Raw genomic sequence first — 18224 nt, 5'->3', positions numbered from 1 at the left:
GTCATCTTTCAGGAAAAAAAGAACACTATAATCAAGTTAAATTGAAACTATTTGAGCAAATCTCTCTATATGGCTTGGGCATTGAGGATATCGCTTGAATCTTAGAAGTACAGCATGTTTTTCTCCTTACCTGACCTGACTCTTTGTACATTAAAAGTGAGTTTTCCTGCTCCAAAGCAGTTAACAGAAAAGAGCTGTAGCAAATGAGAAGAGGTGGTTTTCACATGGCGTTATTAAAATGTATGACAGTTCAACCCAGCCTGACTGTGCACTGCTATGGTAGAAGCCATGGGTCCTCAGAGTACGGTTGCCAACAGCCCTACTGAAATAAATCCCTGCCAGCTTGGCAAAAAAGACTTCCCTTTATCCGTAGCAAAGACAGAAATTCCCAAAAGGAGAGATTAAAAAGTAGAAGAGTGGCTATTAAGCCACGTAAGAGTATCTCTCTTCTCCAAATCTTTGTCTAATCAAAATAGAGTTGCCTAAAGCATCATCCTACTGCTTCTAGCCATGTCACTCTTCACATTCAAGTCTTGCTGTTTCCTTCCCATATCTTTATGAGAAAGATATAATCTTGTCCTCTGGATCTTATTTCCTTTTCTATAGCTCAATAGTTATTTTTTCTCTATTCATTTTGATAGATTTAGCCACCAGGGTATTCCTAATATTCCTTACTCTCTGGCTCAGGACTCCCAACAAATTATCACTATGCCTGGAACTGTTTTTACCCACAGTATTTCTTTAGGTATGCCAATCCCAGACACAGTAAAAGAGGCAGCATAGCACCAATAGAAAATCTCAAAGCAATAAGAGCAAAGAGACAAAAAGACCAAATTTTCTCCAAAAACACACTCTCAGAAAGCACAAGGGGAGCATCTGCAGTACCAAGGAAACTGGAATCCCAAGTCCTCACCACTCAGGCTTTATTTTCCTGCAGAAATTTTGTAGCAAACTGTAAACAAATTCTTATCTGAAAGATTATAATAGAAGTAATTATCGAAGTCAAAATGAATTACATCCCACCGGCTCTTAAACTGTCTAAAAGAGAAGAAAAAGTAATGGTAATTACATAACTCATTTTCCTAATAGTTATTTTTACGAGACATACCATGATAGACATATATTGTCAATTAGCGACAATTAATCTACAGATGTGTCCATCTACCTACAGATGAAACTAGCAAAATCCTGCTTTTTGCTAGTTAACAACATCATAAAACCCAGTGCATTAATTAGGTGATTTCAGAAAGTGGATCTGTCACAACAGCTTAGATATTTTTCTAAATTCAATACAGTCATCCATATATAAGTTAGGAAAGGTAAGAAGTACGTTCCCACCTCTCAACCAGTCTTGTAAAAAAAAAAGAAAAAAATCCAAACGGAACTGTATGCACTGGAAGCTTTCTGGCAATGTCTGCAGCTTCTAGGCATTTTCCTTCCTTTTATATAAAAATAGCAAGCAGAGCAGATACACTCTAACAATATGTGATCCAATCCCACAACTATATTTGAACTACAACCATTCACTGTACATCATTTAATCCTAACCAGTTGCTTTTGCAGTATTGGAAGTCTTTATCACACGTTGTTGCTGCGCAACCAGCCTAGAACAAAACACTTTTCCTATGCTATCATTTTGCTTGTGATCAAATGTATGGTCAACTATAGCAGCTTTAGTCCTGAATACTGTATTAATCAGATTTGGAAAACAATCTTCCATGTAACTTACAAGAATCCATTGTGGCAGGGCAGATGACATGTCTAAATGCACAAATGGATCATGTGCCTTAAAAAAAAAGTGCACAGTGATGTGATTAAGCATACTTTCTGAGAAATGAATAACTGCCTGTCTTAAGAAGATCCACATCAGTTTACTAGAGCTGTTATCACAGATTCTCATTTTATTACAGAAAAAAAACATGCATTTGGTCACCTGAAATCAAGGGAATATTTCAAGTAGCTCTTGACAAGAAGAAATTTTACCAGTGAAAATCTAAAAAAAAAAAAAAAGTTGAAATTTCTAAAAAAGTGCTAGCCCAGGTCTCTTCCTCATACATTGGCCCAACATTTCATTTCAAAAATTCATAGTAGAGTAGAAATTAGTGGCCATTTCAAAACCAATTGATATTTTACTACAACTCCCATGCAGCTGTTCCTATCTGCATGTTTAAGACAATGTAAACTCAATCATTGTACAAATCAATTAGCTAACTCAGTCCTTTCTTAGCCTGAATAAATAGAAAATGTGGATTCTCAGTAGGACCCACAGAGAAGAGGCTCAAGAAACTACATGACAATATCACTACATGAAAATAGGTTAACCAAAGCGAGTGTAAGCCATACGCTGAGAAAACACTGTGTGCACCAAATTGTGACACTCAAGTTTGCTACGCATATCATCAATGAAGTCTCTCCAAGGAGTCATGCAAGAGTTGTCTCCATTTGGAACTCACAATAGTTATCAAGTTCAATGTTCAAATAACACTGCCGATAATGTCAATAAATGACAGCAATCATCAGCACATAAATGAGCTGTTTTACAAATGCAATGATCTGTGCTAGCGTAATTGTGCTTAGGAGAATTACAGAACTAAGTTTATTTCTATTGTCAGTACCTGCTAGCATCTGGAAGCAAGGAAGATCAGAAAAATAATAGTACAGTATAATTATGTTCTCTTTTTGGATGGGTATTGAAACCCTGGATCCAGAAGTGCAGCACACATATCTTCTGCAGAAGGTGAATGAAATAATCAAAATATAGGATCATATTTCAAATCATAAGAGCTAATTTGAATATCCTGATCACTACATCAATAAATATAATTTATCCTCCCCTCCAGCTTCCAAACTACATTATGATCATATCTCTTCAGAAAAGATGTGACATTGAATAGACAAATGCTATTTTGTGTGTTATGCTGCTGAAATGTAAATCTATGATCTCACTCAATACGTCTGCTGGTCAGAGGAAAGGATGCTAGTCTGAAAGAAGGTACAAGACAGAATTTCTGGTCTCTTTAGGAAAAAAGCAGTTCAGGAAAAAGTAGCAAAGGAGGCACAAAAGCCAGACCACCTAATTCTCAAGCAGTACCAACAGACCAATGAAGTCCATCTTTAAAGCAGATACCAAGAAAAAAGCTTTTTTTCATTAGAACTTTACAGTCTTTGAATGAAAATGTCACTAGTGACTTATAAGAAGCAAAAAGTAAATTAAAGACCAGCCTATTTCCCCATAAGTTATTATCTGTGAGTATTAAAGAAAGTACCTTGGCAAGATCAAAGAGTGACACAACTGTATTTGTCTTAGTTGACTGAAAATGTCTAATTAGACTGACAAATCTGTGCTGTTTTCCTTTGTGAGATACACAGAAAGAAAGGATTTAGCCTGGACCTGCATATTCTGGAAAGACATTAATCAAGATTATTGGAGCCTCCGTCTAAAATAAATTTAACAGGCTGGAATGCCTAATGGTTAAAATCAAAGGTTGAGAAACTTATTCTGAGACATACCAATGCGCTGAGCACTCTACATGGATAATGGATAGAAATCTTTATTCTTTATAAAGAATATTCTGCATAATATATGTCATACACTGTAATGTTGTCACTTTAAGATCACAGCTGAAAACACCCACAAATAATTTATTATTTTAAATTCCAAGCTATATTTGAACAGTTTGGCAAGCATCATTATCCTTATCCTTACAAGAAATTAAGACATGCACCAGATCTTCAATAGAGTACGTATTTTATGCTTCCTCATGGACAGCATAATCACAGAATCACGGAATCCTTAGAGTTGGAAGGGACCTCTGAAAGCCATCTAGTCCAACTCCCCTGCAATGAAAAAGGGACATCCACAGCTTAACCAGGTTACATGGGGCCTTCTCCAGCCTCTCCTTGAAAGTCTCCAGAGGCAAGACATCTACCACATCACCGGGCAATTATCCATCTGACCTCCCAGAAGGGTACTGATTTCTTTTCCACAGAAATTTTTCCATGGTTTTGGTTTTATGACACCAGCTATCCAAGCCATGGAGCAGACATATTAGGGGCCTGTCCCAGGTCAGTGAGCCCTGGAATCTCCAAGAAGCTTATCTGAAACAGATCTCTTTTTATTTTCCTCCAGGACCCCTCTGAAGGATATTTGAATCACAGACACATTCCTATCAGCAATTTTACTACTATGAAGTTATACATCTCACCCATTTCTCACACAAATTCTTCTTGTCTTCCACTAAACTGAGTTTCATTTCCTTGCAGAAATAGTATACGTTTTGAAATATAATTAAGTTATAGATATTTTAAATATTAACGTTATTGCCACATGATATTTCCAGTAACATTTTTCTTTGCTTTGGATGTTTGTTTAAGACCATATCCCACTACAGTCTGGGAGCTTAACATACTGTATAGTGTGTCACTGGTCTGTGTATATGCAGTGTATTTTTAAAGCATTTCATTTTCCCATTTTCATTAAGTAAAACTGTAGTCTAAAACACTACTGGCAGTGTTAACAAATTAGAGGAGATATTCTGATGTACAATACAAACAGAAGTTTGCAGTTATGCTGTTTTGTATTTACCAACAAGTGATATGTAAATCTAAATCCCACTAAAATTGTTTTGGATTTTGTATCACTTTGGGATGATGGATCTTGAATTTTGCACAAGCTTTATATACATTTCAAAAAGGAGAAGTTTTAACTTCTTACATATGAAAATGAGCAATTCAAATAGCACAGACTGTTCTAATACAGTAAGAATAGTTATTTAACCTGATTTTTGACATTAGGTATTAGATAGTTTTCTTTGTATCTTAGCTGGCATTTCTGCAATGAATCAGAATGCTTCTATGCTAAGTAGTGTACTCATGCAGAATAAAAAGTTCATTTTGAACTCACAGAGTTTTCAATTTAAGTATAAAACATTATATTGCAAATAGATACAGGTAAATTGAATAAAGAGAATAAAGGGATGAAAAATGTGACAATATTCATAAGCTTGATAAACAGCTACCCCAGAACATCATCAGCATAACCACTGAAAACTTTTTCAACATAGTTAAAGGAAGGTTTCAGTAACACTGGAAGTATAACCTAGTTCTGCCTTGCAAACAGTCAACTGGAAGCAGAAAGATTCTTATGATCAAATTTAACAAGTGAGCCTCCCCCCAAAAATAATAATGCTGATAAGAATGGGAAGGGGAGGGGCTAAACAGAAAGGCCTTGAAAGTAAAGAAAAGATGTTTATTTCTGAGGAAAACAGGGGAGAAAACCTGGAGTAGGGTAATAAATAACTGCACATAGCCCCAGGTGGCTATATTTAACATTCCCCAAAGAGCATACTCGTTCTATTTGATTTTTATACCACTTAGAAATGAAGTTATAAGCAGGCCTGACAACGGTGATGTCTAACACTAGCAAGATAAAACAACCATTAGGCATCTCAAAACCACAGCTGGAGATACTGCCCAAAAAGAAAATGACGATTTCTTCTCACTTTTACTGCAGAAATAATGCATTGCAAGCTGACAGAATCAAATTCTACCAAAAGTAAGGAAGAAAGTAGAGCCATTTGTGCTGTGGCAGCAATAAAATGTCCCAGTATTGAAATGCAGAAACTTGTAATGGAGATACATATTGACTTTTATCTTGCTTTCAATGGGCAGTATGAAGTGTCAAAGAGTTATTGCTTTAATATCATCTAAGATGAGACCATTTGTTGTGGTGCATGTGTATCCAGGAAATCATTGCTCTAACCATGTTTTTAGAAGCACTTTGACACTTTATTAAATCTTCTTGATGCACTTTCGGCATACAATGGTCTCTATAGGCCCACTGAACTACCACGTAGCTTAGGCAGGAAGCTTTCTGGAAGATTTCCTCATCAAACACTGCAGGGTGATTTCCAGCTTCACTCAGACCACTAAAGTCCAGTACTAGTCTCTGTTACATTCCTATAGTTAAACACAGTTCTGTTAACTTTATAAATCATAGAAAATCTCCAATAAACTACAGTAACAAGAGCAGGATCTGGTCAACACTTCATTCTTCGGGAGATGTAATTATACAAAAATTTTCTCTAAAATTAGAGTAAGTTTTTGAGGAGAAGGAACACTAATTCTTTCACAGTTTATGACAAACAGAGAAGAAACCTCGAGTAATTTCTCTTTATTTGGCTGCAACTTTTAAAAATGGTTACTGAGTGTTGTGTTTGAGTCTCATAATTCAGTCCTGCTACCAACTGGATGTAGTGCCAAAGTTGTTGGGGCAACACTAAAACTTGGCTTGAAATTCATTTTTCTGCTGCAGCAAAAATAACTCACAGAACTGCAGAATGGTTGATGTTGGAAAGGACCTCTCTTTCCATCTGGTCCAATCCCTGCTCAAGCAGGGACATCCAGAGCAGACTTGGTGGCTTTTAAAGATCTCCCTTTCAAGAACGGAGACTCAAAAGCTCTTACCCACACAGTGAAAAAACGCTTCCTGATGCTCAGACAGAACCCACAGCATATAGTTTGTACTGGTTGCCTCTTGTCCTGTCACCAGGTAGCACTGAAAAGAGACTGTCTCTGTCTTTTTTATATCCTCCCTTACTGTATTTGTTCACATCGATAAGATCCCCTGAGCCTTCTTTTATCCAGGCTGAATGGTTCCACAGCTCTCTGAAATTCTCCTCATAGGACAGATGTATCAGTCCTTTAGCCACCTCAGAGGTCCTTTTCTAGACCATCTCTAGTAGTTCCATATCTCTTTTATGCTTGGGAACCTAGAACTGAACACAGCACTCTGGGCGTGGCCTGACTTCCTAATATAGTTAAGAGGACAATTTTTCATAACCTCAGTGATCAGTGCTAGATTTAAAATAAAGAGAATAGCCATATATACACAAACACAACTAGTAACTGATGAAATCTTCTGAAATAGTAGAAGACAAGTGTGTTACTTGCATGATTCTAGATTTCAAAGTACTTTATTTCATTAGGTTCTTCCATTTCAAGCAGAAGAAATTGTTTCAGAGAAGGAAATGGAATCATTTAAATTTTTTTCTCTAACTGGACAAAAAAATACCCTTCTCTGGGGGTTTAATGAAGGCACTCTATGATCAATAATCACTAGGTAGTGTCTCAGTCAGTATACATGAGTATCAACAAAAGCAAATTACTTCAACTTGATGAGGATCTTATGTAAATAAAAGTTTTAGAACATGTACTTCATCCTAGTTAATACCGTGATAGTATACTACTGAAATAAATCATTTTGAAATACTAATCCACTATTCAACTGATTATTTATGTTATTCTTTAACCTACGCATACAAGAAGAGCAAATATAAGGTTTTTAATTTCTAATCAATACCACTGTCTGGCTATAACCAAATAAGTAGTTCAAAACCGCTGCATTTTTAGGTATGAACACACTATGTTGGTACAATCTGGCTAGAATATCTGAGATCTGTTTATCATAAGAATGTGTTTTACCAAAGATGCTGAAATTGCTCTATGTTGGAGCAACTTCATTTTGCAAGAAAGTGATCTAGATGGTGTGAAGGCTGTAAAAGGAAAATGAAAAATGGCTCAATAAGGATGTAATGCTCCACTGCTTTTCACTCCATTATGAACATCAGTGTTGCAGCAGTATATAGTATCATAGTGATAAATAACCATACGCACACCCCCCTATAAGGCTTTGTTACTCTCTTAGCAATACATTTCACAGTATATCCAACTGAAAAAACATTTAAAATGTTGTTCTAATTTCCTTTGGAGCAATTTTACTTACCTAAATATGGTTGCAGTTGAACAGGAGAAAAATCTGTTATTATTACATTATTATAAATACGTGTAATTCATTGAGTTTGTTCACCAACACAAGAGGACAGCACATTGTGTGTTGACTTATCTTCACAAAAACATTAAGAGTGGAACATGATTCAGATAACAGTTCTAGTGAACTTACAAATGAGCAGAGAAATGAGATTAATTAAGAACCCAAGGAAACATCCAAGACCAATTGACTCACCTGGATGCTAGGTGGTGAACGATTTTTTCGGGTTGTAGTGGTGGCCATCGTAGTTGTGGTTTCCATGACAGTAGTAGACATTTCTGGTGGCACAGAGGTTGTGGGTGTTGTTCCCAAGATGGAAGGGACCTCCCCGACAAGACGGACACTTCCATTGATTTTAATGTTAGGGTTGTTCTCTGCTGCCATGTTCAACACTTTCAAGCCATTGTAATAGAGACCGGAGAGTTGGCCTTGGAAGAGACGCCCTCTGTCTTTTCCTCCTATGGCTATTTGCGCCTGGGTGTTGAAGATCGTTAACTGTCGTCCTAGTGAAGGGGGGTGGAACAACATTATTGCTAGACATTTCTTTTACTTTGTACCTTATATTGAATCCTGGCCAGAAATGATAGACAACAAAGAAATAGATTCATTCTCAGTGTTTATGAAGACTGTAGGGTAGAAATAGAATATGAAAATGTATTGCCTGTGATTCATTAATAATAGAGATTATTTTGAAAGCAAGAACGCCTGAACCCTCATCCATCCATAGCCACTTGTGCATCAAAAATCCAGAGGAGCTATAATACAGTCAGAAACCTGAACCCACTTCTTTAGAGTTGGACCAATCTTTAACTACTAAAAAGACATCAATATGTGGCTTTTTTTTTTCCTGCTATCAATTCAAATCACAGTACCTATCAAGCTTTAAAAAACCTTTTTTAAAACCTTTTAAAACCCATTAAAAAAACCTTCCCTTTTGACTGGTCAAAGCGTGGAATTGTCTCGTAAAACCATTTTTAACATTGCAAAGGTGTTGAGGGGTGGCCTGAGGAGATAACGCCAGAAAAATTGGTGGTGATCAACTGTTTATCACCATCTATACAGGAATTGTAAATGAAACTTAAGATAGGCTTATTCATGATCTTCCACCTGAAAATTTTTTGTTGTGAAGGCTCACGAAACTAAAACCAGGAAAACGCAAACACTAACATCACAATGTCTCTGAAAGAGCGAAGTTCTTGAAACAGTAAGGATAACAACTACATCCCAGAAAGCCTTACATGTAAATCCCACTTGCAGATGTTTACATTCAAGAGTAGGCAAGTTAAGTGGTTTATTCAAGGTCACACCTTGAGTATTAGGAGTGGATTGATATAATATGTAATAAGAAACACACTTTTTAAAAAATAAATCCTTATAACAATTGTCAATTCTATTTTTGCAGGCCACTTAAATCACATTTAGCCTTGTCTGCTCTATAAATACTGCGTATGTCCCAGGCTAAGAAATAAATTGCTTCATGCAGTGCAAAGATAGTGCCTGTAATTTCACTGTTCTTCAGAATATTAGGACCACACCAGCTGGATCTGTTGAATTACAAGAGAGACAGACTAGGCACTGCTTTGAAGGATTATCAAAACAGCATCAAGACAACCACCATTCAAATATTTGTGTTCTCCTGCTTTTATGAAATTTGTACCATGTGTCCCCATCCCATTCCCGCTCCCCAGTTCTCATTCACCACTTCCTCTACAGTCCACCCTGACTAGAAGTGCAAAAAGCCACCATGTAGCAAAGCACAAAGTATAGCCCACTGCTCATTTATTCACAGACAGTGGTTAAAGCAGATCAAAATACAAGGGGGAGCTCACCAATTTTGGTGGTCGTCGTGGCAGGTCTCGAAGTCAAGTGGTGATGCGGTGTTGCATCATCTTATGGTGACAGGATGGACCATGGGGAAGAGAATGGGGACAAGAGAAGAAATGTATCTGAAAGGAGTTCCTGTCCCCAGAGAGGGCCCTAGTTAACTGAGCAAAAGTGTATGGAGAGGTGCAACATATGGACACATGTGAAGGTGAGTTGCGCACCCCTTATGCTCCTCACCCACAGATTTGTAAATGAAACACTAGGACTTGATCAGGGTGGAGGAACAGCACTGATGAAAAAATGAGAAATAAGAAACGAGGGTGCCCTTCCCCTGGAAAATGTTTAAACACTTGATGCAGCATTTTGCATCTTAGGATGTTTTAAACTTACCAGAGGATCTTTATGTATGTTAAAGCAATAAACATGCACTGGAGCCACAAATTCCCAGCATGTAAAATCAGAGCAGGTTTTTTTGTTTTTTTTTTCCCTCAGTCTTTCTGCTTGTCTATGAGGAGAATAGGATCCAGTAAAAATATCCATCAAAATGTACAGCTCTTTCAATCCAACTCCCCTCAAATCTAGAGGAATTGGTACTGTACACTGTAGAAGGCGAAACTTGTCATATACTACGGCCTCAGAGACTGATTTTCTTCCTAGTAGCTCTGTCCTGTTGTGCATTAGATTTTCTAATGGACATGCTGTCAGTTCCTTACTTCACCATCTTCTGTTCTCCTCACATATTCCCTCTCCCTAGAACTACATTTCCTTCCATGCTGTTTCTGTCCCTACACACCCAGACACTTCATTTGTATTGTTCCATCCTTCCCACTTCACTTATGATACAGTGCCAAAAAATGGAGATGAGGTGAATCAATAGCAGGGAATATCATCACCCATCTTCTTTCACTAATCTTGAAATGACACTGCTGAAAATGAAGGGAAAGTGCTGACCTTTCAAAACTTCCCAGTTCTATTCATTTTTTCTCCTTGAACCAAAACTGTCACTTTCTATCATCTTTTACCAAAGGGAAAAGGGGTGGGCAATGGTGAGGAGGAATCATTTTTTACTGCTCCAGGAGAAGAGCTTCCTAAACCAGGGAGGAAAAGAAAGGGGTTCTGGTTCCTCCCATTTTACTGGAGAATTATGGACCTACAAAAGATGTCATTCACTTCTTTCACTCTAACCCAAGCCCATAGTACATCTTTAGATATGTCTGTCATATCTTTTTTTTTTTTTCAAAATGAGAAATTAGTACATTAAAGGTGGGAGCTGGGGGGTGGGGGTGGGGTGAGGGAGAAGGAAAATCACTTCTCTATTTCCAGGCTTTTTTCTGCATCTTCTAATGCTGACACCTTACCCCAGGGAAATGGCCACACTCCAGTAAAAAACAAAATTTTGATTGTGAATTTTGGAGTTGTCCTTGTTCAGTAAGTGGACTGCCAGTTGAGGACAATTCATGCACTACACCATATGGTAAACACCGCAGACAATACTGGTACTAGAACTCTGTTTGCTAAAAGAACAATCACTTGATTGAGTTATCTATAATATGTAATTCTTTGCTCTTCATTCTGTGATGGTGTACACATGCATGAATAAAGACAACAGGGAAATGCATATGAAATGAGAGAATATCATTGAGAAAATGTACACATAATTCTGCCACCACTGACCTCTTCTAACTATTTTTTTGATTATATGTTAGCCCTTGATCCCCCCCTAAATGAAACTTACTGGGCTGCTGAATTTGATTGAGGAACTGTATTTATAAATTCTATTACATGTGTAAGGGTTGCAAGCTTATAGTCTATATTTTCCACAAAAAAATTCTTCCCACTGCTTAGTGCCATAGTAGAGAAAAATGACAAGTGTATTTTGTGTTTCTGAGGTGATCTTTAAACATTCTGAGTAGTTCAAGTTCTCATTTGTTTGTCTGTCATTGACTTCTTCATTTGGAGAGCTGAATACCAATAAGAAATTTCACTGAGAAATCTTAGTGAAATATAAGCTTTCTGTAATGCTAGGAGAGATTCCAGGGCTGATTTTGCAAACCCAAATTCACATCAACAGTTCTTGCTCCAAAAGTGCAGTTGTTCACATCAATGAGACCTCTCACATAAGAGGAATTTGCAGAATTAAGAGCTTCCAGAATCAGACCTTTTGTTGAAACGTATCTGTGACTTTACCAGCTCCTCATACTGCAGAACAAACATCCGAACCAGGTAGCAAGCACCAGGTATTCTACTAATAAAATAACCTGGTTTTATGATATCTGAAATTGAACAATTTAGAACTTTTTTTAAAACTCACAATCTCAGTGAAGTTAATAGTGGTTAATGTTTTACGTATTACTCGTATAATTCAAGATTGTAGGTGTGTACCTCTCTGAATACTGTAAACAATTTATATAATTAAAAAAAATAAAACCTTCAACATTAATGCTGCCACTTCAGAAAGATGCTGCATTATATACATTTCATTATTATGAATTATATAATAGTGGTACCAAAATAATGCCAAATCTATGGCAGTAAAAAACTCAATTAGAATGTGTTTAATCTTACCCCACTCAAGCCAAGAACTAACAATGGAAGACAGCTTTTCTGTGCATTAATTCACTTATGAATCTGTCTATTCCTTCACTCATCAGTTCATCTTATTCAGTTTTGATAGTGAGCTATGCCTTCACTCATCATCTTTATACAGAAGGTATCTATGATTCAGTAAGTGTTGGATGGATGACCAGATGGATGAGCAGACTGGTGAACAGCTAGGTCAATTCTTCATTCTGATTTTTTGGATGCTATATAATTTGCTGAGAAGGTCTATCTACATTGGAATGAAGGAACGAAGATGTATTGTTACAGGTGTTGCACTGCATGATGCCATTTTCCTAATACACAATGTGAAGATTGAATTTCCTTTCACTCTGGGAAAATCACGCGTATATGCATCTAGCCTAAAATCATTCTTTCCTTCAAGAGTGTCTGCATTCTCAAATATTGTCGTTCAGATCCCACTGCATGTGTGATTGTCTTTTAACAAAGCATCAATATTCACAAAAAGTAGACTTCAATTCAAATCTTTAGGATGGCTTACAAAGGGAAAGTACCTTGGCATGCTTATAAGCTCAAACTTAGAGAAGCAGTGACACAAAATAAATCAAAGAAAAAACTTGTAGAAAACCAAAAAGGAAAATAAAAGATATGGAATAAAAAAATGGGTTCTCAAGCACATGAATAGCATCAAAGAATTCGACATGCATCAGTTTTAATAAAGTTGAGGCAATCACTGTCTTTAGTGTTAAAGGGACTTTAGCAATTCAAACTTACCAAGATTATCCACTGTTTAGTGTTAAGCTTTATTTATTTAATTTAGTTTGATCTTGTAAATTAACAGGGTAGCCCACTGAGATTCAATAAGCATTTTCTGTATACCTTTATCTAAATATCTTCTTACCAGCCAGCAGAAACAAATTGTTCCATGAAACCATGATGATCAAAACATATTTCTGCTTTAGTTATACAATTTTCTTAGCTTTATTTATAAACACATCAGAGTTGTAGACCAAATCTGGAAAGTGGGCAACACTGCCAGCTGTCACTGAAATCAATAGGAACTGTGTGCACAGCACTTTGAAGGATGAGACTTTTCACAAAAAATATTTTGACTGCAAGTAGCCATGTTTTTAATGGCCTTAACTTGATCCCTGCTGGCTAAGTCAATTTTCTAATTCAGGTGTGGATAGAAGTTAAAAACAAAATATAGAATATATTTTTCCCATTGCACAAAATTTGATTTTTTTTCTTGGAAAATTTGGTAATACCCACAGACTAAGTCAACACAGAAAATGCAAGATTTGAGTTCAAAGGTCACCCACTTTTATCAGCAGTACTTTCTTTAAGGGAAATCAGAGAAGATTGTGTTCTGTTTTCCAAGGCTTAAAAGAAAGAAACTACCTCTAGTGATTTTTTAATTTAGATAACACGTTTAGTTTAGAAGGAAAAGAACCAGCATTACCAAGAGACCAGCCTAAATCCTGCTGAAATCATTGAGAGTTATTAAGCTATCTTCAACAAGCTTTGGAATGAGTTCTACATCCAAGATTTAGTACTTCTCCAAACTCTTTATAAAAGAACATTACTGTTCTGACACAAGACCCATTTCAGCTGATCACTGAAGTGTATGTAGAATTCTCACTTAAGCCAATTGGACTTTTGCATATTGGTAAAAATTTTGTTGAACTGAGGCCAATTACTCCAGAGAAGCTCACAAAAGATAATAGCAGTACCCTAGACTATGGTAGGGAAGAATTTGAGTTCAAACATAAAATGTATTATTTGAGTGTTGAAATTGTACTCCACATAGAGAATAAAAGCAACAGAACGATCATCTTTCTCTGTCTCCCTCACTGTAGTTTAAAAGAAAATGTTAAAAAATGTTTTCTTTACAACATTTTTTAAAATTGTTTAGTTATTTGAAAACAATTAGAAAACACATAGCCACAGTGGCTGGTCAGACTAATGGGAAAAAAGAAACTTACAGGAAGTGATTTAATAAGGTTTGAATTTTTTTTTTTTAAGAAAACTTTGATAATAAAGATATGAATGCAGTTTTAAAACAAATCAAAACAGGAAGATCATGCAGTGGTGAAATTGCCATAATACATGTTGTTGCTCTCATCCTTTCTTCATTTTATTTTGTTAGAAAACGTCTCCTGAATTTTTGCTTGTTTTTCATTACTGTGATAGCAAGCTCAGAATTTTGTCCCTTTAACTGCATTTTAATAGCAATGTATTATAGCATGATTTATCAACATATGGCAGGTGGAAGCTGACACAAATTATAATGAAAATTAAAACAGTCATTTATGCAGCAGGCGATTATCATTTAAGAAACATTTATTTGCAGGCTTTAAAAATGAGGGTTTAGAATCAAATGGGTTTAAAATGAAAGTTTTAATGACTATTACCTTTTTCCTGCAGCCACTCCTCTACAGGCCGGTTATATTTGAAGGGGATTTTCTGTTTTACCATTTGGAACCGTTCACTATCAGTGTTGCCTTTAAAGTTTAAAAAACAGCTTAAAAACAATCTGAAAAGTCAATGCAATGGTTAAGACATCCTAGATTTTTTGTTTGTTTATGACTTTATTTAGCTATAAATAAATAAGCACATGCGTGCATACATAATATATTTGAAAGAGATTTATCTTTAGTAAGGTGGAGAATAGTTATACATCCAATTGCCTGAGGTTCTGGAAGGTCAAGGAAGTTAAATCCTATGAATAACATCTCTCCTTAATTTTCAGAGTATTTTCTTATCCAGCTTGGTTAAAAGGCATGTAGAATTTGTCCAAGACATGAGACCTTGGATGAACTCAGTGACATGAGTTAAAACATTTTGAACAGACTCTAAATCTGATGGTGAAAGAATATAGCAGAACATGAAAGATATGTCAGTCACACAAGCATACAAATAGCAGCATTTTGATAAACCTTCTTGCAGTAGTACAAGATATGTGTTAGGACTTGAAAACTGGTAAAAAGAATTGAGGAAATTAGAAGAAATTAATGGTGAAAGGATGTAATAGAATTAGATTAAAAAAAAAAAACAAAAAAACAACAACTCAAAAAAGAGTAAGAAAATAGTAAAAAGAAAAGTAACAATTAAAAACATGAAGAAATGTTAATTAAATATAAATGAGGACTTATGTCCAGTTACCAAAGACCAGGGCCAGTTGCCATAGGAAAACAGAAGTTTAGAAGCTAATATGAAAGCAGAAATGATTTATACTTTAAGTATAAATTTCGTGCAGTTCAGTTGTTTCACATTAATGCATAACTGCAACATTCAGTAAAGTGTATTTTGAAGAAAAACATTTATCACTCACAGGGAGCACAATACAGATAGGGATAAGAGTCAAAGTCTGTCTTCATATTCCCTAGATATTCAAAAAAGCCAGGTACAGATCAGAAGGGTTGATCTAACCTTTAGTAGAAAGGCACAATATGGCTTGATTACATTAGGAGTGATAAGAAACAAATGCCATCATCCTGCTTTTGTTTTCTTCAACTACAAGTCACTTTGTGACTCATTCTAATGTTTGCTTCATGTTTTATTTTTATAGAAGCTGTTTCATCAGATAGGCATAAAAAGAGTGTCCTTTTAATAATAATACTGTGAAAACTAGAAAAACAGAGTAAGTCCCCAGTTTACTATGGTATACTACCATGAACAGATCCTGCATGCCAGTGCTCCGATACATGTTTGGAATAGGTGGTAGTCCAAGAATCACAAGTGCTCTGCAAAGTTTGTAATGCTTCTTTTGAAATCCCACAAATAAATAGCCTAACAGGACTTTATGTTAATCTGAATTTTGAAGCAGATGCTGGAATCTTTTTTCCAATGTAAATACATCCTGAAGAAATATACATATACATGTATATTTCCTTGACTACATACATATATGTGAATAACAGCAGGATGCTTCACCTGGTCAGCGGTAGAGATTTTCAAACTGCAAGGAATATGACTGGTAATAAAGGTCTGGCTGTAGAAGGGAAAAGTGTAGTGAATTGAAATTTCTCAGAAATAGAACATCTCATAAGAACAGGCCAGCAAGACTAAGGTAAAAAGGAAACGGGACAGTGAGAAAGACATGACAGTTAAAAATGAATTTCTTGTAAATGACCTTCAAGAAAGCCAGAAATGACAACTATTGCCCACCACATCTTTAAATCTGTTTTAAAAAATCAGGTTTAATTTAATTTTATTATTATTATTAGGCAGATATATTCAGCAAGATTAATAGATGTATAAAATGATACCTTTTAAAATCTATGAAAAGCTGAAGGACATTAGAAAATTCAAATAGGTTTAAAATTCAACATTAGCATCTGATCTAACTTTTTTGTTTTGCTTTTAAATTTTATTTCATACATTAGTGAGAATGAGTTTTAAATAAATGTGCATGAGAACGTATTTGTTGATATACACGATTACAACAGAGTTAGAAAACAAGCTTTCCCTTTTCAAGAGCTTGGGTTGTTCAGTAAATACCATTAAACACATACAATTATTAAATTAATATTGATTTTAAGCTTAAAAAAATAAACACAGCATTTGATATGAGACTTCAGAAAGGAAATATCATGGTTGCAACAAGAAGTGATGTAAATTCAACATGAAGTAAGTTCAGTAATGATCCTTTTGTGACCTCAGTGCAATGCTTTTCTAGAGCTATATGACATATATGCCCACATGGTTGAACAATCCCTTCACTCACATAATCTGGACTCCCTTCCTCCTCTTTGAGTCCAGCTCTAATCCAAAGCCTTATTTCAGAAAGGAATATGTAGGATAAGATGAGTCATTTTGGTTCAGTTTAGAAAATGCATTTAATCCCATAGTTCCTTTGCATTCAGAATCAATGTAGGTCTCAAAGGCCTGCAGAACATTATTTGTTATAATAAGGTTGTACCAGTTGGTGTTGCTACTTGTGATTGACTAAATATTTTTCCAACCATAAATTCTAATTGTTTAAATAATATAAAGAGAAATAGAATATTGTTATTTAAGATAATCTCCACCCTTATTCTTCTGCAGAAAGAAACCCTGTACATTAAAATAGTTTATAGACTGCTTCAATACTCAGTTTCATCTATAAAAACTCAAGCTCAGAAATGCATTCCTTCACGTATTTTTCTCCCTCCTCATGCAAAATTCTCTAATACAATCAAATCCAGATGCATGATGATGGGGATAAAACAAGTCTGTTATCCCATTTAATACTCATACGTGCAACTAAAACAAATCCAGCTTCATCTCCGAAGTTTACAGATACTGGAAATGCAAATATGCTGTAAAACCTCAACTTTCCAACACATTGTTAAGTATCTAGATTCTTATGATCTCAAGGTTTTTCATGGTAGCATTTTGAAATGTTCTGGATCCCTGAATTCTTTTTAACCTGAATATTCAAAATATCTGGTACGTATATAATAAATTTAACCTGCTGTCTAAATACTTTTGGTTGCCAGTCTTTTATCTTTTCATGGATCCCCCAGTATATTACTGCTAAAACTGATTACACAGATATACATAAATTAGATTCAATTCAGATCAAACTAAAATGGGAAAAATCAACAGAATTTACTTCTGCTAATCACTATTAGCAGTTCCCACAGGAAATGTTTTTATTCATAGTAAGATCTCAGGGAGAGATACTTAAAATTTTCTCATGGGCAAAGTAGAATTCTCTTCCAAGACCCTACAATGTTGGATGATGTTTTACTTACCCTTGCATGGCTCTTTAAGGAAACAGTCAATTTTTTTTCGCCTTAACACCTATTTCTAAACAAAAATGGATTCTTAAGCCAAAGAAATTAAAAGAGAGATTGAAGCTCTGAAAAATGTTTCTTCTTGGCCCAGATATCAATCACAATGATTTACTGCCTTTTGGTAAGAAAAAGAAAAGTCAAAAGATTTCAGCAAATTGCACTGTGCAGAAAGGAAGTGTTTGCTTCCAGGTGGAATATTAATACAACCTGACGTGTTGTCAAGTCTGTGA

At 35.6% G+C, this 18224-nt stretch overlaps 1 protein-coding gene across 8 annotated transcripts in view; it reads right to left on the bottom strand.

Annotated features, from left to right (window-relative positions):
• The window catches only part of NRXN3 (neurexin 3), an 891513-nt gene that overhangs the window by 96662 nt on the left and 776627 nt on the right, over positions 1–18224 (bottom strand). For 4 of the 8 annotated variants that reach the window (XM_042869976.1, XM_042869988.1, XM_042869981.1 and 1 more), the window contains one exon: positions 8012–8331. In XM_042869976.1, the coding sequence (XP_042725910.1) occupies positions 8012–8331 (320 nt within the window). Of the gene's footprint in view, positions 1–3453; positions 3457–8011; positions 8332–14625; positions 14716–18224 lie in introns of all 8 variants that reach the window. The other 4 variants (XM_042869951.1, XM_042869960.1, XM_042869967.1 and 1 more) reach the window with 3 other exon arrangements.

The sequence above is a fragment of the Lagopus leucura genome, unplaced genomic scaffold (genome assembly GCF_019238085.1).
Source record: "Lagopus leucura isolate 7727_CA_CO unplaced genomic scaffold, USGS_WTPT01 Super-Scaffold_1, whole genome shotgun sequence".
NCBI lineage: Eukaryota > Metazoa > Chordata > Aves > Galliformes > Phasianidae > Lagopus > Lagopus leucura.
Note: the sequence above shows the minus strand (reverse complement) of the source record. Positions and strands in the feature narration are given on the sequence as shown.